Source organism: Oncorhynchus tshawytscha, unplaced genomic scaffold, assembly GCF_018296145.1.
Source record: "Oncorhynchus tshawytscha isolate Ot180627B unplaced genomic scaffold, Otsh_v2.0 Un_contig_19442_pilon_pilon, whole genome shotgun sequence".
NCBI lineage: Eukaryota > Metazoa > Chordata > Actinopteri > Salmoniformes > Salmonidae > Oncorhynchus > Oncorhynchus tshawytscha.
Genome location: NW_024608999.1, coordinates 1 through 25,000, shown reverse-complemented (window position 1 = coordinate 25,000; position 25,000 = coordinate 1). Strand labels below are relative to the sequence as shown.

At 47.8% G+C, this 25,000-nt stretch overlaps 1 protein-coding gene across 1 annotated transcript in view; it reads left to right on the top strand.

Moving 5' to 3' along the window:
* The window catches only part of LOC112239740 (centlein), a gene marked incomplete at its 3' end in the record, with an annotated part of 35,653 nt that extends 11,497 nt beyond the window's left edge, over nucleotides 1-24,156 (top strand). The window contains exons 7-11 of the mRNA XM_042313984.1: nucleotides 2,465-2,598; nucleotides 3,427-3,589; nucleotides 6,299-6,532; nucleotides 15,262-15,414; nucleotides 23,987-24,156. Of these exons, the coding sequence (XP_042169918.1) occupies nucleotides 2,465-2,598; nucleotides 3,427-3,589; nucleotides 6,299-6,532; nucleotides 15,262-15,414; nucleotides 23,987-24,156 (854 nt within the window). The remainder of the gene's footprint in view (nucleotides 1-2,464; nucleotides 2,599-3,426; nucleotides 3,590-6,298; nucleotides 6,533-15,261; nucleotides 15,415-23,986) is intronic.
* Nucleotides 24,157-25,000: the final 844 nt, after the last annotated feature.

Sequence of the window (25,000 nt, the reverse complement as noted above, 5' to 3'; positions counted from 1 at the left end):
TGTGTGTGTGTGTGTGTGTGTGTGTGTGTGTGTGTGTGTGTGTGTGTGTGTGTGTGTGTGTGTGTGTGTATGTGTATATACACACACACAGAGAGGAAGGGTTCCGTTTCTTCTACACACCTTGAACCTCCTTATTTCTCCCTCCTCAATATATGAATGTCAAATAATTCCTCTCTCAAAGCACACATTTTAAATATTGATGGCCCTGTTCCGGGGGTGGGAGAAATAATTACTTTTAACATTTTGGACCCAAGTCTCGTCTGGTGAGGAAAAGAAGAAGCCGAGCCCCGGCCAAGTCCCCCGATGTGATCACTGGACGACTGTAGTGTTTTAGTCCTCTCCTTATTCGTGTAGCTTATTAGCAGAATCAGTGATATGCATCTCTCCCCCTCGTCATTATTATGTATCAACTTTACTCTCTCACTCTAATCCGCCTCGCAACAAAAGAATCACCACAGCAGCACGTTGGACACATGTTGTTCAAACAGTCAGACAACCAATCAGTGTCAACCCACAGGAGACTGCCACTACCACCACTACCCTTCCCACTCCTCTTGGAACAGAACACAACTGCCCATCAATAGTAGAGTTTGGGGGGGGGCTCCGTGGACGCACACAGCACAGAGGCTCGAACACGCACTCACAGACAGACACACTCCACTGACGCACACAGCACAACTCTTGTCAGTACGAGCCAACAGTCATTTCTCATCAGCGCTCATCCAGTCAAGTGCATGAGCAACAGACAGACGGAAAGAGAAACAGGCAGACAGAGAGAGAGAGACAGGTAGACAGACAGAGAGAGAGACAGGTAGACAGACAGAGAGAGAGAGACAGGTAGGCAGACAGAGAGAGAGACAGGCAGGCAGAGAGAGAGAGGCAGACAGAGAGAGAGACAGGTAGACAGAGAGAGAGAGAGAGAGACAGGCAGACAGAAAGAAACAGGCAGGCAGAGAGAGAGAGGCAGACAGAGAGAGAGACAGGCAGACAGAGAGAGAGACAGGCAGACAGAGAGAGAGAGAGGCAGACAGGCAGAGAGAGGCAGACAGAGAGAGAGAGAGGCAGACAGAGAGAGAGAGAGAGAGAGAGACAGGCAGACAGAGAGAGAGAGAGGACAGACAGACAGAGAGAGAGGCAGACAGAGAGAGTGACAGGCAGACCGAGAGAGAGAGGCAGACAGACAGAGAGAGCGAGGCAGACAAAGAGAGAGACAGGCAGACAGAGTGAGAGAGAGAGAGGCAGACAGAGAGAGAGAGGCAGACAGAGACAGTGACAGGCAGACAGAGAGAGAGATAGAGAGATACAGGCAGAGAGGGAGGGAAGGAGGAGGAGAGAGAAAGAGAGAGCTTTGAATAAGTCAGGGCCAGGGTGTAATTATGACAGGGCCAGTCCCTAGTAACAACTCCACTACGCACATCAATCACATCACCAGACACAGACAGACAGACACTCACCTGGCTCTGCTCCTGGTCAGGCTTTAATACCATGCAACTCTGAGAGATGGATGGAACACATGGAATGCACAAGGATTCCACACCAATTTAGAACGATAAGTCTGTTCAAGATTGGAACATTAAAAAGTTACAAGTAGTCACAACTATGCACTGATATTGTTTATGTACTAGTAGTGTTATCGCTACATCCTTAGCGCCATCTTTCACTTTCACGGTGGCTAATTTGCTGCCATTAAATTGCGGCCATTCATTTCACCGGCGTCGGTGATTGAAGCTGTTTTTAATTACAGTCAGACTTGTCCCGATGCCCCCTGTGTGTTTGATGCCAGGCGGCTGGGTCTGCCCTGCTGTAATTGTAGCCTCTCGTTAAAAGGAGAGAGTCTCTTGTGAAGTTTTAAGATGACCCTCAGTGCTCAGACACTCTCAGACCTCTTATCTCTCTGGCTCTTAATGGTAAGAGTTGTTTGGCCATTAGTGGAGTCCAGCAACACAACATCAACACGTAAGGTGTTAGAAGACTCCGTCAGGGTAGAGACGGGTCATACACTGTGTCCTGGCCTCTGGCCGCTGTTTTCACGTGGACTTTTGTATTAGCACGGCGTTCTGAAGCTCATTTAGGAACAGGAACACCAAGCCTTTACCAAATCCACTGAGGAAACCGTCATTTGTTGAACAAACACAAAACAGAGTCGTGCAGCTTCCTCTAGACCAGGGGTGGAAAACCAATTCCCTGGAGGGCCTAGTGTCTGCTGCTTTTAGGTTTTTCCTTTCAGTGAAGACCTAGACAACCAGGGGAGGGGTGTTCCTTACTAATCAGTGACCTTCATTCATCAATCAAGTACAATGGAGGAGCGAAAACCCACAGACACTCGGTCCTCCGTGGAATGAGTTTGACACCTGTGGACTTTACAGCATGTTTTTGTGACGACTGTTGCTGTTAACAGACACAAGTACATTTGATTAGTTGATTGATTGACTGATAGTCCTCTTCTTGTCCTCCACCTTGGCAGGAGATGGAGGGTGATCTGAGCGATGCCCAGCGGCAGGTGGCAGACCTTCAGGACCAGTGCAGCAGCCTGGCAGACCTCCTCTCCTCCAGGCAGAAGGAGGTGGCACAGAGGGACCAACACGTCACCCAACTCGGGTCAGATAATAAAACCTTATAAAAATACATTGTATGTGACAGACGCCTTTCAGGTCACTCTTGGACACCTTGCATTAAAAATACATGTAAACTGCTGTGCGATGTGCCATGACGTCTGTGATTTGGCATCGTCATGGATACAATGCACAATGACGTAAATGTCACAGGCAATATTTTTCATGCATTCAAATTGGTCTGTCATGTTGTTTTTGTATACCTTGTAAGTATAAATTGTACAGTGAAATGACCCTCAATTAAAATATGTCCAATATCATATAATCTTGCTAAATTAGATGTACTTTTATGTGGCTTTCATTATCCACTACAGTCTCAGTTAAACCCGTTTAGAGTAGTGTGTGTGTGTGTGTGAGTGTGTGCGCCTAACTGCTCAGTGTGTGCGAGAGGCTCTAGCCATCTCTCCACCCCGAGGCTCTGAGGCGACACGCACATCCTCGTCTAGAACCAGTTGATAAGCCCTGCATACCAGATGTGCTTTGGAGAGCTTTGGAGAGGCAGAGTCGGGGAGAGAGGAGGGGAAATGGTGCAGGCTTTGGCTAAGCTTTAGTCAATATGATAAAACGGTGAAAACCCAGGAGCCTTTGTGGGTAATCTCACCTTTTTTAACTACTCTGTGTCTTAACGTGGTGTCACTGAGAGATGTCAGCCAGTCACATCCGGCTCAGGGAAACGCTCTGTGTGTTAGAAGTGATTGAAGATGTCATTGTACTTTAGTAACGTCTTGTGTCATTATGCCACAAATTCTTTAGATTTTGAATATGTTTGTATAGTAGGTATTTGATGTTGCGTTGTGTGTGTGTTTCTACGCAGGCGTGAGCTGCAGGAGGTGCAGGCCCTGTACAGACAGAGTAGTGAACATGCTGCAGAGCAGGCCCAGCTCATCCAGCAGCTAGAAGGACTCAACCTGGACACACAGAGAGTCTTACGCAACCAGGAAGAGGCTCACACTGCAGACACCACCTCTTATCAGAAGGTGACTAACTATACTATATATTACCACTCTATTAATTTACACTACAATACCCAGAGTCCTCTGTAACCAGGAAGAGGCTCACACTGCAGACACCACCTCTTATCAGAAGGTGACTAACTATACTATATATTACCACTCTATTCATTTACACTACAATACCCAGAGTCCTCTGTAACCAGGAAGAGGCTCACACTGCAGACACCACCTCTTATCAGAAGGTGACTAACTATACTATATATTACCACTCTATTCATTTACACTACAATACCCAGAGTCCTCTGTAACCAGGAAGAGGCTCACACGGCAGACACCACCTCTTATCAGAAGGTGACTAACTATACTATATATTACCACTCTATTCATTTACACTACAATACCCAGATTACTCTGTAACCAGGAAGAGGCTCACACAGCAGACACCACCTGCTATTAGAAGGTAACAACTACCCATAGCACGCAGTACTAATACACTCTACCCATAGCACACAGTACTAATACACTCTACCCATAGCACACAGTACTAATGCACTCTACCCATAGCACACAGTACTAATACACTCTACCCATAGCACACAGTACTAATGCACTCTACCCATAGCACACAGTACTAACACACAGTACTAACACACAGTACTAGCACACTCTATCCATAGCACACAGTACTAACACACAGTACTAACACACAGTACTAACACACAGTACTAGCACACTCTATCCATAGCACACAGTACTAACACACAGTACTAACACACAGTACTAACACACACTACCCATAGCACACAGAACTAACACACAGTACTAACACACACTACCCATAGCACTCAGTACTACTACACAGTACTAACACACACTACCCATAGCACACAGTACTAACACACAGTACTAACACACACTACCCATAGCACACAGTACTACTACACAGTACTAACACACACTACCCATAGCACACAGTACTAATACACTACCCATAGCACACAGTACTAACACACACACTACCCATAGCACACAGTACTAACACACAGTACTAATACACACTACCCATAGCACACAGTACTAACACACTCTACCCATAGCACACAGTACTAACACACAGTACTAACACACAGTACTAACACACTCTACCCATAGCACACAGTACTAACACAAATACCAATACCACCTTTTATAATACACTTCACCACACAACATCCCACTCAACCATACACCACCACACGACATCACACTCAACCATACACCACCACACGACATCACACTCAACCATACACCACCACACGACATCACACTCAACCATACACTACCACACGACATCACACTCAACCATACACCACCACACGACATCACACTCAACCATACACCACCACACGACATCACACTCAACCATACACCGACACACGACATCACACTCAACCATACACCACCACACGACATCACACTCAACCATACATCGACACACACATCACACTCAACCATAGACTACCACACGACATCACACTCAACCATACACTACCACACGACATCACACTCAACCATACACCAACACACGACATCACACTCAACCATACACTACCACAACATCACACTCAACCATACACCACCAAACATCACACTCAACCATACACTACCACACGACATCGCACTCAACCATACACTACCACACGACATCACACTCAACCATACACCACCACACGACATCACACTCAACCATACACTACCACACGACATCACACTCAACCATTCACTACCACACCAACCATCACACACATCACACTCAACCATACACTACCAAAATCACACTCAACCATCACCACCACACGACATCACACTCAACCATACCTACATCACACAACCATACACTACCACACGACAACACAACCATACACCACCACACGACATCACACCAACCATACACCACCACACGACATCACACTCAACCATACACCACCACACGACATCACACTCAACCATACACCACCACACGACATCACACTCAACCATACACTACCACATGACATCACACTCAACCAGTCCCCCTAACACTCTAACAAACATGACCACAACCGAGACACCAGCTCCTATCAGTAAAATCACCATGAAATCACTAAAAACCACATCACCACCCCTCCAAAACCACATCACCACCCCGCCAAAACCACATCACCAAACCCCCAAAACCACATCACCACATCACCAATCCCCCAAAACCACATCACCAATCCCCCAGAACCACATCACCATCCCCCAAAACCACATCACCAATCCCCCAGAACCACATCACCAATCCCCCAAAACCACATCACCATAAGGCAAGCTGACAATGTGTTGTCTTTACAGTGGTAATACAGTGAGGCAGTAAACATGTTCTCTCTTCAGAAGTTCAAGGTTGTGCCAATCTCATGGTTGCCAAGCCATTCACTGTAAGCCTTGTCTGTAACAGGAGTTTCTGTGTGGAGAGGTGGTGGGACAAACATGTATAAAAAATCTGTCCAGTCAGGGGGTTGGTATTACACTTTCCACTACTCTCCCACTTTCTCCTTCACCCCCTTTCTCCTTCTCTCTCTCCCTCCCTCCTTCCAGATGATCATAGCATCTGTCCACTCGTCTTCTCCATGGAAATAGGAGAACGATCGTTGTCACGACTCTCTGTCCCGTCAGCACCCGATGTGATGAGTGTTTCTTTTTTCTCTCCCTCTCCTCTACTTGTGGCCACAGCTCTACAACGAGCTGAGCATATGTTACCAGGCGCTCAAATCCAACGAGGGCCGGCTCCGCCAGAGTCACGTCGCCCTGACAACCCAGCTGGGCCAGAAGGAACAGCAGATTGTGCAGCTCCAAGGCCAGCTACAGCAACAACAACAACAGCAGACACACAACCAGCAGCAGCTTCCACAGACCATGGCCCCAGCCGGTCCCCCAGCCAGGCAGACCAACTCTAAACACTTTGAGGTGAGCTGTCAGAGGTTTAAGCTAGAGGCAAGTTGAAGACATTTTGCGTCACACATCTCAGGGATTATATTGAGAGTGCTGTACAGCCAGAGGCAGTGAACTGAGTGTCCATATTGTCTACCTCAGAAGTTCTTCATTGCAGACAGATCTGTGTGTGTGTGTTTATGCACGCCACTGCATGCACTTTCACACTTTAAGTATTGCCTGATGAAATAATGAATGTTTGTTTTGACCCATGTCACGTCTAAGTTGTTTATAATGGTCCAGCACTTACACCACCCTTGATATAGACATACGTCTAACCTCCGACCCCCTGACACTCAACCAGTGTGTAATTATTGTCCGGCCTGGCAGGAGTGTGTGGGTGGTGATATGCCCACCATAAGCCCGTTGTGGGGGTGGTCTTTAGAGACAGAGAGATGCTTATCAGGCGCTTGGCTTGATATCCAGCCCACCCTTGATCTTCTGATCTTCCCATTTCTGTTCAAGCCCAATGTCAGTGTCTTTCATGTAGATTTCTGATCTCTCTCCTCTCTTGGGTCTCTCTCTCTCTCTCTCTCTTTCTCCTCCCACCAATGTCTCTCTATCTAGACTGGGACTCAATTAAAAATTCTCTTCAGGTGATAGAATCATAGAAGCAGCATCCATTTTGCCGTTCCCCTCTGCCCAGGTTTAATTGGAGATGGGTAATGGTGTTGAGTAGTGATGGTGTCAGCTCTCCCCCTTTCTCAACTCACACCCAGAGGGTGGAGAGTAACAAGATGCTGTCTGTCTGTCTGTCTGTCTGTCCAGCTCCATCAACCAAAGTAGCGCTTAATATCTTTTAATGATGCGTTTATCAGTCATCCTCCCTATTGGTTAGACCACACATGGTCAGTCACGGTCCATAGATCCACAACAGTAGCAAGACAATATCAGGCTGTCGTATTGCTGATCTAGGATCAGGTCCACCCTGGCCATGTAATCTTATTGATTTATAATCTAAAGGTAAAACTGATCCTAGACCAGCCCTCCTACTCTGAGATATGTTATACATACAGGTGCTGATCTGAGCAGTGTTACACCTTGCAGAACGGTTTGCTATTCGCTGCTTTACAAATTGATTGTGTTTGTCTAATTTGACGGGTGGTAATCCTCCAGATAGCATCGCCCCGGACAGGAAGTCAGAAGATATCAGTGCAAATGTTAAGTGAGTTACAATTGCCTCTGTCTCACTTAACCCTGTTAATTCAGCCGAATGAATGCTGAAATATAAATGGATCAATTAGCGAGCAATTAAGTCCAGCTATGCAGTGTTACCCCAGTAATTAATACTACGTTCTAGAGGAGACGCGTTCCAGGCCGGTGTGTGGTGTGTGTGCATGCATGTTTATAACTGAGTGTTTTTGCGCGTGTGTGTTACAAGTCTTTGTGTGTGTGTGTGTGTGTTCTTTCTGACACTGCCAATACAAGGCACCCCTGTCTCTCAGTCTTCCACCCCAGTAAGCATCCGTCCATCCGTCCATCCATGCAATCCTCCATCATAAGAAACTCAGATCACATAATTTTCGGGCATCTTTATGCATAAAAACCGATGCGTGGCATCAATATTAAATAGTGTTTACCCAGAGCACATGTAGCCGGCGCCTGGGCTGCTTTGTCTCTTAACTTTCCTTACCTACTGACATCAAAGTGAACAGATCAGGTTATCGTCCCAAGGTATCCCAGCCAGTCAGGAGGGAGAGGCCTCTCCGTTTCCCAGGCTATAATTGCACTGACAGGGCGTGTGTGTATTCCAGCGTAAATAGCTAATTCCATAACGACTTCCTCTCGCCGAACACCTGTTAAATTCTAATGCACCGGTTGTTAGCCGGAGATTTATTTTAATTTGAAATGTTTGGAAGTTACCTGTTGGAGATGATCAAAGTGCTGATGGCTGGGGGAGCGCCGGGCGGGGGGAGACGTAGCTGGCGCCACACTCATTTGAATACGGGGAAAGAGAGGGAAGAGCGACGGCTTTGAACACTACTTTCTCGGAGGGAGAGGAAGGCAGGAGGAAGGGGGTGCAGGAGGTGAAAAAAACACCCATTGTGTGTTATGTTGCCATGCTCTGCTAGAGAACTACCGTCTGTCTTCTGTCTCCATGTCTGAAGTGGAGTTAATGCTTTCCAGCCAATGCTGAATGCTGCCTTTGGGACTTAGACTGAAGCAGGTCAAGTCTGAATAGGAATCAGTCTGTCTAGTAGTCAGACGATGTCAATCTGGACTTCAATCTTGTCTACTTTCTATAGCTACTGTAGTACCTCTGGTACCTTCATCTACACATTTGTACTGGAATGCAGAATTCAGGTGAAAGTTGTGTTAATGATTTGGAGTTGGGAAGTAGGTGAAATCTAGTTTTACATCTCCTTTTGATTGATCTCCATTTGTTTTGAAGGAACGGCCAGTGATCCTTCTAAAACTTCCTCTTGTACCATAGTTGTATCCTTGTGAGAGTTTCTCACAACGAGCTTGCTAGTTCCTCGCTAGCCGTTCATCTAGATAGTTGGATGCCTTTATGCCTTTATGTGAGTCAGCGAGTACACTGCAGACAGACCGAGACAGGTCTCCATAGAGTCTGGAAGATGGCCCTGTGCCCTGTTCTTCTATTCAGCCTGAAGGTTCTGGCTGTGGTCTGACAACCCAGCAGCCCATGTGACTCAGCTCAGCCACACACCAGCCTGGATGATGGGTTGCCAGGTTGGATCGAGCGGTTGCCAGATTGGCGGCTGCCACCGCAACCAAGTGATCAGTGGCCACCAGCAGAGTTTTGTAGCCGTAGCTCAATCAGCCCACACTGTCACCACATTGCACACAGGGTAGCTAGCTACTGTTTCTCTGGCTGGCTACAGTAAAGCAGTGATTAGTAGAACCCACATTAGAATACATAGCAGACCTCAGGCTTTTCTGGACAGCCATCTAAATGAACAGTGACTTCTTAATTGTGTGGGAAGCCGTTCAAAGCAGAGCTCACTAGCGAAGCCCCTCATCAGCGTTGGAAATGAAGGAGGTGTGAAGATGAGGCTCTCAGTCAGTCCAATGAAGTTGGGGCTAGGTTGAAGAGGGGGATTTTAGGAGGACACCTATTGTCCTTTTCATCAACTTGGAACTCGGCCCCCTATTCTCATATAGTGCACTACTTGTTGCCACTCTGAAGGGAATAGGGTGCTAGCATCCTTTTTTGTTCTTCATCAGACACACTGATGGGAAGCAGGAGGGTCCCAGTACGTGTGACTGTACCACATCAACACATAGACCGGCGCTAACATAATGAAATGCTAAATTCAACTTTGAACCCCCCCACTGCGTTAACAACACTTTTTCTCTCTTTCTTATTCTCCTGTTTTCTTCTCGCTAAGTAAAAGGTACTTTAGTTGCCTGGATCCTTCCCTCCTTTCCCTCAGCTATACAGCCATGGCTCTTCCTATAACATCTGCCTCCATCTAATCCTTGTTTAGTGTTAGTGAATCAGGCGCTGTCTGTCAGATGTATAATTCAAGTATCACTCCCCACTCGCCCGCCGCTCTGTTCCGCCAGGGTCAGGTTTGGATGAGGAGAGGTGCTTCTTTTGATCAGCATCCTCATCCTCATCATCATCATCATACATGACATACCCCTGGATCCTGTGGGGTTATAGACCTAGTGAAGAATGGAAGATGTGTGTGTTTTTTTAATGTTTAGATGGTTAGTGATGGTGGACAGAGGCTCAGAGGGGAAAGCATTAATAGTTGGTTCTCAGATAGGATCTATGAAATCGTAATGCTACAAAAGCAGATTGATGGAAGTGGAAGCCGTGATGTCGGGTTGGAATTTAGAAACGTAACAGAATCGATTTACATAAAAACACCCCAAAAATGATGAAGTGGAAAGTGGAGCCTAATGGAAGGCAGAGCAATAGAGGGAAACTTCTGCCAGTTGTGGACTGAAAGCCATTTTGTTGCAACCTACGGTAAAGCTACCTTCATTTAAATAGAGCCATGTTTTTCCATTTCATACTTTGTGTCATAATGAATTTATTTGTAGTGTGTGCGACCCCCGTGGGAATGGAACCCACGACCCTGGCGTTGCTAGTGCCACGCTCTCACCAAGTGAACCACCCAGAGTCAGGGCTCTGTGTCTGGCAGCAGATGAGAGCCCATATATTAGACCTGAGACAGTAATGACATGGACTCAACATGGACTCCAGTGTTGTGATTTAATAGCTCAAGTGGTCTCATTAGAAGGGAGCCCTGTGTACTGCAGCTCTCCTCATTAACCAACCACAGCCATGTGCTGCAGGCACACAGGTCAGACAGACTGTGTGGGAGGACCCAGCAGCACTGCACACACACACACACACACACTGCCCCTGTCTTGTCCTTCCATTAGGTCCTCCAGCACAACCCACTTCCACTCAGGAACCACCATCCAGACTAACACAGCCCACTGCATCTGAACTGGGGGGGTTACACAAACACACCCCCATGCGCCCTCCAGTACCCCCTAACTCCACCACAAACCCCCATCCCGTCCATGCGTTACCCTAGCCTACCTCTCCAACAGCATCGGAGACACAGGCAGAGAGACCCCGGCGTTGCCACAGATGTGAGGTAGGGCCTGCCCTGGTTATAGCTGCTCCATAATTAACAGTGATCAGATTTGTTTTGTGGCATAAATGGTGCATGTGTAGAACATTAGCCATGGCACTGCTCATTTAAATTCAGCTGAAGGGCTCAGCAGCAGACGGGTCACGAGCTTCAGGGAGCACAATCACAAGCCTCCTCCATATGTTCCTGCCGCATCTTACCAGGGCCACGAGCGCCAGATAAGTTCCCAGAAGAACCTAATCGTGTTCGGTAATTACAGCGCGCCTCTCTCTCTCTCTCTTTTTTTCCCCCTCTCTCCCCCTCCCCTCCCTCCTCTCATCCCTCCCCTCCCTCCTCTCATCCCTCCCTCCCCTCCCTCCTCTCCCCCTCCCTCCTCTCATCCCTCCCCTCCCCTCCCTCCTCTCATCCCTCCCCGTTCTCTTCTGCTTTGGCTTAGAAAACGAGGGAGGAAAGAACTAAAACAGTCCCTCATCAGATAATTTGTAAATTGCTTTACGTGGCCGATGCCGACCGAAAAAACTCTGGTTGGTTGTTCTTCTTCTTTTTTTCCCCCTCCATCCGACTGAGCTAGAAATTATAAATAATTGTAACAGATGTAGCAATATGGCCAGCCTCCAATAAACGAGGCCCCAGATAATTTGGCCGACCCCTTCTGACAGGCCAATTTAATAAAATGTGAACAAAATCTTCCACCGCTAATAATTTATCATCCCCTCTCCCCGTTGGTTAAAGTGAATTACCCCGACAGTTAACAAGGTCACACCCAGATGCCAAGCGACTCGCAACAAGGCTGCTACTCCTGATGATGGGATCAGGAAACACCGAGAGGTGATGACAGCGCTGGTGTTGTTTCTTTCATTACCTGTGATCCTAGAAAACACACACACACAGGTGCCAAAGCGCTACTTGTCAGTCTGAAGTTTTTATACGCTATCATGGAATGTGGTGTGTGTGTTATAGAGGTTTTTTCAACACCGATACCGATTATTGGAGGACCAAAAAAATCCGATACTGATTAATCGGACAATTCTTTAAATGTATTTGTAATAATGACAATTACAACAATACTGAATGAACACTTATTTTAACTTAATATAATACGTCAATAAAATCAATTTAGCCTCAAATAAATAATGAAACATGTTCAATTTGGTTTAAATAATGCAAAAACAAAGTGTTGGAGAAGAAAGTAAAAGTGCAATATGTGCCATGTAAGAAAGCTAACGTTTAAGTTCCTCGCTCAGAACATGAGAACATATGAAAGCTGGTGGTTCCTTTTAACATGAGTCTTCAATATTCCCAGGTAAGAAGTTTTAGGTTGTAGTTATTATAGGAATTATAGGACTATTTCCCTCTATACCATTTGTATTTCATTAACCTTTGACTATTGGATGTTCTTATAGGCACTTTAGTATTGCCAGTGCAACAGTATAGCTTCCGTCCCTCTCCTCGCTCCTACCTGGGCTCGAACCAGGAACACATCGACAACAGCCACCCTCGAAGCAGCGTTACCCATGCAGAGCAAGGGGAACAACTACTCCAAGTCTTAGAGCGAGTAACTTTTGAAACGCTATTAGCGCGCACCCTGCTAACTAGCTAGCCATTTCACATCGGTTACACCAGCCTCATCTCGGAGTTGATAGGCTTGAAGTCATAAACAGCGCAATGCTTGACGCACAACAAGGAGCTGCTGGCAAAACGCACGAAAGTGCTGTTTGAATGAATGCTTACGAGCCTGCTGGTGCCTACCACCGCTCAGTCAGACTGCTCTATCAAATCATAGACTTCGGTCATTAATATGGTCGAATCCGGAAACTATCATCTCGAAAACAAGACGTTTATTCTTTCAGTGAAATACGGAACAGTTCCGTATTTTATCTAATGGGTGGCATCCATTAGTCTAAATATTCCTGTTACATTGCACAACCTTCAATGTTATGTCATACTTACATAAAATTCTGGCAAATTAGGCGGCCCAAACTGTTGCATATATGCTGACTCTGCGGGCAATGAACGCAAGAGAAGTGACACAATTTCACCTGGTTAATATTGCCTGCTAACCTGGATTTCTTTTAGCCAAATATGCAGGTTTAAAAATATATACTTCTGTGTATTGATTTTAAGAAAGGCATTGATGTTCATGGTTAGGTACACATTGGAGCAACGATACGCACCACATCAATTATATGCCCCTGAACGAGGGAGTTAACCCACCGTTCCTAGGCAGGCCATCATTGAAAATAAGAATGTGTTCTTAACTTGTGGTGTCCAAAAATACAGATTTCTGATTGTTATGAAAACCTGAAATCGGCCCTAATTAATCGGCCATTCCAATTAATCGGTCGACCTCTAGAGTGTTAGCGCCTGGTATAGAAGGAAGTGGTAGGTGTAGAAGGAAGTGGTAGGTATAGAAGGAAGTGGTAGGTATAGAAGGAAGTGGTAGGTATAGAAGGAAGTGGTAGGTGTAGAAGGAAGTGGTAGGTGTAGAAGGAAGTGGTAGGTATTGAAGGAAGTGGTAGGTATAGAAGGAAGTGGTAGGTATAGAAGGAAGTGGTAGGTATAGAAGGAAGTGGTAGGTGTAGAAGGAAGTGGTAGGTGTAGAAGGAAGTGGTAGGTATTGAAGGAAGTGGTAGGTATAGAAGGAAGTGGTAGGTATAGAAGGAAGTGGTAGGTATAGAAGGAAGTGGTAGATATTGAAGGAAGTGGTAGGTATAGAAGGAAGTGGTAGGTATAGAAGGAAGTGGTAGGTGTAGCACTCTCTGGCTAGCTCAATGCATTATTTACTGCTCACCTTTTTATATAGGGTCATGAAGGATGAGGGGAGAGGTGTCAACGCACAGTATGGTTGCATATGTTAAGGTCGTGTGGGTGTGTGTGTGTGTGTGTGTGTGTGTGTGTGTGTTCCTCCTGCCTGTCATGTTAAGACCATGTTCATCATCATTTCATTAATTGTGTATGACAAAGAAAGCTCAGGCAGGCTCTGCATATAAACCACTGCCCCCGAGGACTGTCCTTATCTACGCACACACACACACACACACACACACACACACACACACACACTGGCCATATGAGGTAAAACACATGACGAGGAGAAAAGTGGGGACAAGATAAGGCTTTCTTTGAGGTCACATAAAGAACTGGATTACAGTACCCTGTTAGGTAACAGGAAGTATTGATGTTACAGTAGCTACAGTAACAGCTTACCTTGTACACTTCTAGAAGTACTGGCAACGTAGTTGGGGCTGCAGCATATGATTATTATGTTATTAGAATAGGGACAGGGACCGGTACAAACAAATTGAATTAACAAGCGTCTGTATAAATGGGCTTCTCTAAACATCTATATTATGAACATGTTCCTCAATGTCACACTTCTCACCCCAATAATAAGTCCCCCCCATCTTCCTCCCCTCCCTCTCCCATCACACTAAGGGGACAATCTGGCCAGTGGCGTCTGTCCATCCATCATCCTCTCTGGGCGGCTGTGGGGCCTGGCCTCCTAGCATCCTGCACACGCTCACAGACACTCCCGTTCGCCCTTGTCTCCCTGCTTTGTTTCGGTGGTCCTGTGGTGTGTGGGGGGTGTGGCGGTTTGCCGTGGTGTGTTGGGGAGCGTTAATTGACTGGGCTGGTAGGTGGTGATAAATAGATAGGTCCTTGATAGGGAACGTCTCTCACACCTGGAGTTGAGTTCAGACCGCTGTCCCCTCCTCGTTGGAGCTTCCAGTTCCCAGCTTACATGCGTCTGGATGTTTACTGCACAACCTTCAAGCTTTAGGTACAGGTACAAGGTCAGGCTCAAGTCTAAGATCAGGGTTTAGTTGAGGATTAGTTTGAACTTTTCATGTTTTTTTCACACAATTCTTTTTATTCTCTCAAATTCAAATCAAGGCCTATAAGCTGGGATGTTTTAATTGGATCCCATTTAAAAATATATATCTATATATAAATACTAATAATTGGTTCCCAAAATACAACTTTCACCTTTGTCATTTCCCAGAGGCTGCTGGGTCCTCCTACGTAGTCTGTAATGCTATTGTAAAATACTGTTTTTCTTGTCACCTTATCTGAATATCTGGGTCTAGTGTGGTGGATCATGTGGATGTACTTGGCCTTTTACAGGAGCAGACTCTGTATGACTCTCCAGATCAGGAACTCAGTGGAGAGGAGGCCCCACCCTCAACCTGTAGCCCGGTCCCACAGGAGCCCCCGGGGCCCCCAGACACATCGCTGGCCCTCAGCCCCTCCAGGGGCCAACACACTGGGAGACGACAGGTGGGTCAGCTACTATGCACACACACACACACACACACACACACACATGCACACTACCCCAGTCACCTCAGAGACTCACCCCAGTCCGGTAGGAGACGGCTACTGGGGAGACAAGGGCAAGTTACATCGAATCATGTGATTAATTTGATCCATTCTCTGGCAGCCGTAGTCCTGCCCCCCTCCCTCCCGGGCCGGCGTGTGCTGTGGGTTTCATGCCTGGGGCTCAGGCACTGGCTGATTTACCACATTAGGCTTCCGATCGTTCAAGTTCCAACCACTCACCATTTTGACTAATATGTTTTTAGATAACACTCCAAATCTGCCATACAGACACACATTGTTTAGGACTTTGTAGGCAGCAAAAAAAATACGTGTCACTTTTGCTTCCACTTAGGCTTTTTAACATGAATACAGGCCAAAACATCCTTGACATCTCTTTAGAGAGAGGGTCATACAGCATACAGCACCATGACGGGTCCAGCTGTACCAGTCTGTCTCTATCCTGTCTGCCAGAGGAGTCTCCCGTTACACACCTGGGTGGGTGGTGTTAACACCCAGCTATGAGATGACACAGACATTCCATTAGTCCGGCCCTCTCTTCTCCGCTCCACCTGGACAGGGGCCCTAGTACCTTATCTGATCTGACGCTGGAGGAAATACTGACCCTGACACACACACAGCGCCCGCACGCACGCACACACCACACACACATACACTCACGCGCTGGCCAGCGTTCACACACAACCTTCAGCCGCTCTGCCCACATCACACTGTTTTTTTGTTGTTGTCACTTTCCCTCCAGCCTCCAGTCCATATCAGTCAAACCATTATAGGGGCTGTACTTCAGCATGTCTTGTGTGTTAGTTTATGTACAACACTCTCCTGGTTCGACCCTGCTCCTCTTAATGTTTCTTAATGTCCCTTTTTAAAACCTTTTAGTACCTGTTGCTTTTTTTTGCATCCTGAAAAGCACCGAGTGGGTCTTTGAATGGCCCATATAGCTGTGGGTGTGTGTGGGGGCGCGTGTTTGTGTGTGGCTTACAATATATCCCATTCACATCACCCGGGTCCTGAACAAGTCGTGCTTTGAGAGCCCTGGCTGGCGCTGCTACACACATGACACGGTGCTGCCATCATAAAGAACTCCATTGATGACAGTGTGACCCCACCAGTCTCTCTCTCCACTCACAGGGAGATGGAGAGAGTGGAGGGAGGGGTGAGGAGGGGGGTCTATGGAGTGCCTCTCCAACGTGGAGCTGGGGTCATCAACCGTTCAGGAAATAACATACTTTTATTTCTCGCACTCTCTCCTTCTGGTAACGCATCTCTCTCTCTCTCTCTCTACTTTCTCTCTCTTTCTCTACTCTCTCTCTCTCTCTATCTGTTTGTGGAGCCATTACGGGGTGCATGGCACAGGCAGGTCGTGGCCCCTAGCCAGCTGTCGAGACGAGATGAGGGCACATCTTCATCTTCCTTACGCCTTCGCCTTTTTTGTTTTGTCCTCAGGCTGTGCGTGTGTGTGTGTGTGTGTGTCTCGATGGCTCGGGCACGAGTTGTGGCTGGCCCAGCATTAAAGAGATAACGGCGTGTTCCTCCATAACAAGTCGTTTCGTAGTACACACGCACACACACACACACACACACACACACACACATCTTCATCTGGACCTGTTGCAGGACAGACGGCAGACGGGCTGTCCAACTGGAAGAGAGGAGCATCTGCACCCACAGCCTTTCATTGATCACTGTGTGTCCCTCTATCCAGTCCTTCACTGTCTGTTCACTCTGTGTTGTGTGACTTTTACACGTGATGCAAATGGATGTTCTCCAGCTGACCCCACAAACATGAATATTATCAGACTTACTTTTCAGTCCAGGTGGAATTTCTGTCTCCGGCTTTATTTGGGTTTTGATGAAGGGTATATGGTTTGATAACACCTGAAAGATAATTCAAACCTCTTATGATTAGTGCTTGATCAGATATGATCATTCCACACATAGCCCCTACACACACTCTATACCCCCCTACACACACACACTCTATACCCCCTACACACACACACTACACCCCTACACACACTCTATACCCCTCTATACCCCCTACCCCCTACACACACACACTACACCCCTACACACACTCTATACCCCTACACACTCTATACCCCCTACACACACTCTACCCCCACTACACCCTATACCCCCTATACCCCCTACACACACACCCCTACACACACTCTATACCCCCTACACACACACACTACACCCCTACACACACACTCTATACCCCCTACACACACTCTATACCCCTACACACACTCTACCCCCTACACACACTCTATACCCCTACACACACACACTACACCCCTACACACACACTCTATACCCCTACACACACACACACACACACTCTATACCCCCTACACACACTCTATACCCCCTACACACACTACTACCCCCTACACACACACTATACCCCTACACACACTCTATACCCCCTACACACACATACCCCCTACACACACTCTATACCCCCTACCCCTATACCCCCTACACACACACACTATACCCCTACACACACACACTCTATACCCCCTACACACACTCTATACCCCCTACACACCCTATACCCCCTACACACACTCTACACACACACTATACCCCCTACACACACACACCCCCACACACACTCTACCCCCTACACACTCTATACCCCCCCCTACACACACTCTATACCCCCTACACACACTCTACCCCCTACACACTCTATACCCCCTACACACACTATACACACACACTCTATACCCCCTACACACACTATACCCCCTACACACACTACACCCCCTACCCCTACCCCCTACACACACTACACACACACACACTCTATACCCCCTACACACTCTATACCCCCTACACACACACTCTACACACTCTATACCCCCTACACACACTCTATTCCCCCTACCACACACACTATACCCCTACACACACTATACCCCCTATACACACTCCATACCCCCTACACACACACTATACACCCCTACACATACTCTATACCCCTACACACACTATACCCCCTACACACACTCTACACCCCCTAAACACCCACTATACCCCCTACACACACTCTATACCCCCTACACACACACACACTATACCCACACACACTATAACATACCCCCTACACACACTCTACCCCCCTTACACACACACTATACCCCCTACATATTCCCCCTTACCACACACACTAAACACTATACCCCCTTACACACACTCTACACACACACACACACACTCTACCCCCCGCATACAAACGCTATACCCCCTACACACACACACTACCCCCTACACACACACTCTATACCCCCTACACACACACATACTATACCCCCTACACACACATTATACCCCCCTACACACACACACACACACACACACACACACACACAGAGCGATGCCAGCCAAGCCAAAACGTCAGTAATATGCAGATCCATCTACTAATGACTAACCATAGAGGTAATTAAGACAGAGCTGGAACAGAGATGGCAGAAGGGCTGACACCTGCCTTGTGTGTCCACAGTCAGGACTGCTGGTGGAGAGCACTGTGGCACCAGGGTCACTCCGGTCAACAGTAGCCTGCGGCACAGTCTAAACACAGCGTCTAAACACAGCGTCTAAACACAGCGTCTAAACACAGAGTCTAAACACAGCGTCTAAACACAGAGTCTAAACACAGAGTCTAAACACAGGCTCTAGGGATGGGGGTGTGAGCACGCAGGCTCTAGGGATGGGGGTGTGAGCACGCTGGCTCTAGGGATGGGGGTGTGTGAGCACACAGGCTCTAGGGTTGGGGGTGTGAGCACGCAGGCTCTAGGGATGGGGGTGTGAGCACGCTGACTCTAGGGATGGGGGTGTGAGCACGCTGGCTGTAGGGATGGGGGTGTGTGTGAGCACGCTGACTCTAGGAATGGGGGTGTGAGCACGCAGGCTCTAGGGATGGGGGTGTGAGCACGCTGAGGGATGGGGGTGTGTGTGAGCTCTAGGGATGGGGGTGTGAGCATGCTGGCTCTAGGGATGGGGGTGTGAGCTCTTTAGGGATGGGGGTGTGAGCACGGGCTCTAGGGTGGGGGTGTGAGCATGCTGGCTCTAGGGATGGGGGTGTGAGCACGCTGGCTCTAGGGATGGGGGTGTGAGCATGCTGGCTCTAGGGATGGGGGTGTGAGCACGCTGGCTCTAGGGATGGGGGTGTTTGTGAGCATGCTGGCTCTAGGGATGGGGGTGTGAGCATGCTGGCTCTAGGGATGGGGGTGTGAGCATGCTGGCTCTAGGGTTGGGGGTGTGAGCACGCTGGCTCTAGGGATGGGGTGTGAGCATGCTGGCTCTAGGGATGGGGGTGTGAGCACGCTGGCTCTAGGGATGGGGGTGTGAGCACGCTGGCTCTAGGGTTGGGGGTGTGAGGCTGGCTCTAGGGATGGGGGTGTGAGCATGCTGGCTCTAGGGATGGGGGTGTGAGCACGCAGGCTCTAGGGATGGGGGTGTGAGCAAGCTGGCTCTAGGGATGGGGGTGTGGCTCTAGGGATGGGGGTGTGAGCACGCTGGCTCTAGGGATGGGGGTGTGAGCGTGGGCTCTAGGGATGGGGGTGTGTGTGAGCATGCTGGCTCTAGGGATGGGGGTGTGAGCATGCTGGCTCTAGGGATGGGGGGGATGTGAGCACGCTGGCTCTAGGGATGGGGGTGTGTGGGTTGGGGGTGTGAGCATGCTGGCTCTAGGGATGGGGGTGGGCATGCTGGCTCTAGGGATGGGGTGTGAGCACGCTGGCTCTAGGGATGGGGGTGTGAGCATGCTGGCTCTAGGGATGGGGGTGTGAGCATGCTGGCTCTAGGGATGGGGGTGTGAGCACGCTGGCTCTAGGGATGGGGGTGTGTGTGAGCACGGCTCTAGGGATGGGGGTGTGAGCATGCTGGCTCTAGGGATGGGGGTGTGAGCATGCTGGCTCTAGGGATGGGGGTGTGAGCATGCTGGCTCTAGGGATGGGGGTGTGTGTGAGCATGCTGGCTCTAGGGATGGGGGTGTGAGCACGTGGCTCTAGGGATGGGGGTGTGTGTGATTTTTTGGGGGTGTGTGAGCATGCTGGCTCTAGGGATGGGGGGATAGCAAGGGATGGGGGTCTGGCTCTAGGTCTTGGCTCTAGGGATGGGGGTGTGAGCATGGCTTAGGGATGGGGGTGTGTGGGCACGCTGGCTCTAGGGATCGCTGGCTCTAGGGATGGGGTGTGTGTGAGCACGCTGGCTCTAGGGATGGGGGTTCAATGGAGGGATGGGGGTCAACCTCTGGGATGCACAGTGCATTCTTCCATCACATGGGGCTGATTCTCTAGGGATCTTGCACTCTAATGAGACGCTGCTCTAGGGATGGGGGTGTGAGCACGCTGGCTCTAGGGATGGGGGTGTGAGCACGCTGGCTCTAGGGATGGGGGTGTGAGCATGCTGGCTCTAGGGTTGGGGGTGTGAGCACGCTGGCTCTAGGGATGGGGGTGTGTGTGAGCATTCTGGCTCTAGGGATGGGGGTGTGTGTGAGCACGCTGGCTCTAGGGATGGGGGTGTGAGCATGCTGGCTCTAGGGATGGGTGTGTGTGAGCATGCTGGCTCTAGGGATGGGGGTGTGAGCACGCTGGCTCTATAGGGATGGGGGTGTGAGCATGCTGGCTCTAGGGATGGGGGTGTGTGTGAGCATGCTGGCTCTAGGGATGGGGGTGTGAGCACGCTGGCTCTAGGGATGGGGGTGTGAGCACGCTGGCTCTAGGGATGGGGGTGTGTGTGAGCATGCTGGCTCTAGGGATGGGGGTGTGTGTGAGCATGCTGGCTCTAGGGATGGGGCTGTGAGCACGCTGGCTCTAGGGATGGGGGTGTGTGTGAGCACGAGGGTTGGAAGCTTTCCGGGAAATTTTCCATGGGAAGTTAAGTCTGGCAATCTTGCATAAATTCATAAAAAAAGTTAGCTTATAACAGTGAACATTTTTTTGTGGGATACACAAGGCAATTCTAGGTCTTGTGGCATATTTTGGTTAAACTATCCCCAATTCAATGGAGTTTCAACCCTCTGCATGCACAGTGCATTCTTCCATCACATGTGCAGCTGATTCTCAAGATCTTGCACTCTAATGAGATGCTATTGAGCCCACACTACTACACTGTCTGAGCCAAGGACTACATGCTTTCTGGTGAGTTTTGATTACAATACTGGGTGGGGTGAATATATTTATATGACATACATAACTTTTTTTGTAAATGAGTAAATAGTTGTTTACAGCAAAGTTTGTTTAAATCAGTTCTAACTTGTTAACAATTTCTGCTGGTTAGTTTTTGCTACCATGTGGGTTTTAGCTTGCTTGAGCCTGCTAACTGAGGAGTGTTAATTCACCTGTTCCCATACATGTTTAATTTTAAAACATTTATCTTACAAAGGAGTTGTTTCATCTAACTGCTTAACAATGTTTTTTTTACTCATTTTTTTCTAATCTTTACAGGAAAATGCCACGGGGACTATCTTATGTGTGGAGATATTTCACTGCAGCTAATGTAGAAGTAAAAGCTGTGTACATTTGCAAATAATGTGCCAAATCATATGTGAAGAATGCAACAAAGATGCATAATCATCTGGCCAAGTGCATAAAGTTCCCTCAGGGCTCACAACAAGCAACCTCTGACAAAAGTCCCTCTACTTCTATTCGAGGTGAAAATGAGGAATCAGACACCTTATCGATAACAACAGCTCATGGTCCTCCTGGAATCAGAAGTGTTTTTGACTCAATGGAGGAACGTAGTCAGAGAAATGCTAATGAATGTCTTAATCAAGCTGTGTATGCAACTGCTTCACCACTGATGCTCACAGGCAATGTGTATTAGAAGAGATTTCTGAATGTTCTTAACCCAGCATACACCTCTCCGACCAGACATGCTTTATCTACTCATTTGCTGGATGCAGAGTTCAACAGAGTTCAAGTGAAGGTCAAGCAAATCATAGAGAAAGCGGACTGTATTGCAATCGTCTAAGGATGGGGGTGTGAGCATGCGGGTCTGGCCAGATGAGATGTAGTCATTGTTTGTAGGTGTCTGTAAGTTGTTGTTAGTATTAGTTTGTTTTTGGAGTGTACATTTAAAAAAAAAAATGAATTGAAGATCGTTGACACCCAGGAGGAAAGTATTTGTCACAGCAGTACACACTGAGTGTACAAAACATTAAGAACACCTGCTCTTTCCATGACATAGACTGACCAGGTGAATCCAGGTGAAAGCTATGAACCCTTATTTGTCCCTCACTTGTTAAATCCACTTCAATCAGTGTAGATGAAGGGGAGGAGGCCGGTTAAAGAAGGATTTTTAAGCCTTGAGACAACTGAGACATGGATTGTGTATGTGTGCCATTCAGTGAGTGAATGGGCAAGACAAAATATTTAAGCACCTTGTAGAGTCCATGCCCTGACGAATTGAGTCTGTTCTGAGAGGGCAAAGGGGGTGCAACTCACTATTAGGAAGGTGTTTCTAATGTTTGGTAAACTCAGAGGTTCAAATGAGAACCGTTAAAAAGCTTTAATAGATCTAGTTTGCACAAGGCCTCTGGTTGCCCTTCAATGTCACTTTGTCCTTTTTGGGTCAGCCGACATGCCATCCCTCCGTCCTCCCTATAAACTCTTGCTACCGCCGAATCTCCAGACTAAAGAAGCATCGGCGCATTTAGTCACATTGCATATTTTAGCCGCCATCTGTTCCGCTCAACACTCCCACCACAGGGGCTCCTATCCTCATCTTCCTGTTTCCATATTCCAACAGCATATTGTTCCCATAGCTTCTTTATTTATTTTTAAAGAAAAGACACACACTCACACACACACACACACACACACAGCAGGACCGGAGAGTGCTTCTTGTTCTCAAGGAGGAGCGAGAGAGCAGCTTTCTTTTTTCTCCCCCCAGCAGTTTCTACCAGCCAGTTGTCCTATCAAGTGTAACCTCGGGGTCCTCATAGAGCAATTAAAGGGGCCCCACTGCCCACCTTTTGGTAATGAAGCCCGGCGCAGCCTGGAATCTATAGCCCTTTAGTGTCCCCTAATGGGACGTCATTACAGTCAAAGAAACAGTGTACATGTAAATGAACATACTCATTAGCCAGTGGCGAGAGAAACCTTTGGAGCTCCGTGTGGTGCAGTGTGTGGAGGGATGCTTCCTTATTCCTCTGGCACCCTGATTGGTTTTTTGTATTTTTTTTGTCTTGGTATGTGGGTGTGAGAGGAGAGATGGTATGTGTGTGTGAGGGGAGAGATGATATGTGTGTGTGTGTGTGTGTGTGTGTGTGTGTGTGTGTGTTCTTGCTTGTGTGTGTGTGTATCTGTATGTCTTCACGTAAGGGAAAAGTGAAATGAACATATATAATGTGTTTTTGGTATTCACACAGTTGTTGTGCAGCTGTTAATTGAGCACTAGTTGTCTCTGTAATGTGATGCTAAAGCCTGCTGAAGCGCGTAGCCGAACCCCCTGCCTCTCTCTCTCTCTCTGATTGAATGACTACATCCCCCAGAGTGCACCGGTGCAGCTGTCTAGGTCGTTGTCCCCGGCGAGCAGCGTGGAGTCAGGAAGAGGAGTGGAGAAGAGGATTCATGACCTGGAGGAGCTGCTCAGACTGAAGGTACAAACCTCACTGACCTCTACACTACACTCTCTCTTTGTCTCTCTCTGTCTCTCTCTGTCTCTTGCTCTCTTTCTCACTCACAATTCAATTCAATTGACTTTATTGACATGGCAAGTTTGGCAAGTTCAAGTATACATATATATATATAAAAAAATATATATATAAAAAAAAAAAAAAAAATATATATATATATATATATAAATAAACGGTGGGACTAACAGCAATAATAATAGTAGTGGACATGGGATTAACATCAACAACAACAGTGTCAACATGACTGAGTAGACACATGACATGGTATGAAAGACAAAACAAAACAAGATGGGAAATATTATCGACAGTCTCTCTGTCTCTGTCTGTTTCTCTTTCTGTGTCATTTTCTCTCTCTTTTGAATTCCCTCCTTCCTGTCTCTTTAGTCTTAATTCTTTCTATTCTCTATTCTTTTCCCCTGTTCTCTCCCCATTTCCTCTCTCTCTACTCCCTTGTCTCTCCTCTCTCTCCCTCCTCCTAATGCTTTCCAGCACATTGAGTAGTGTGGGTCCAGGTGAGAGGTACCTGTGTTCTGTTTCCTGTGTGTATTGATATGACCTCATTGTCATCATCAGCCCCATTCAGAGACAGACAGGCCGTCATGTGTGAATGTCACTGCTCTGCCGCCAGCCACGACACGCTACTACTGAGAGCTAACGCACCGATAGGACGAGGGAGCGCTGTCACGCATCTGCCTGCGCGGGTCCCTTGCCTCCCATCTCCCATCTCCCCTCTGAGGCCCAGCCAGCCCCCTGGTTCCCCCCTCTCATCAGTGCCTTCTCCTGATGGCTCAATTATGACCGTCTGTAATCACCACTCAGAGAGGTAGTAATGGCTCTGAAAAGGAGATGAAGATGTCACTGGCTGGCTGC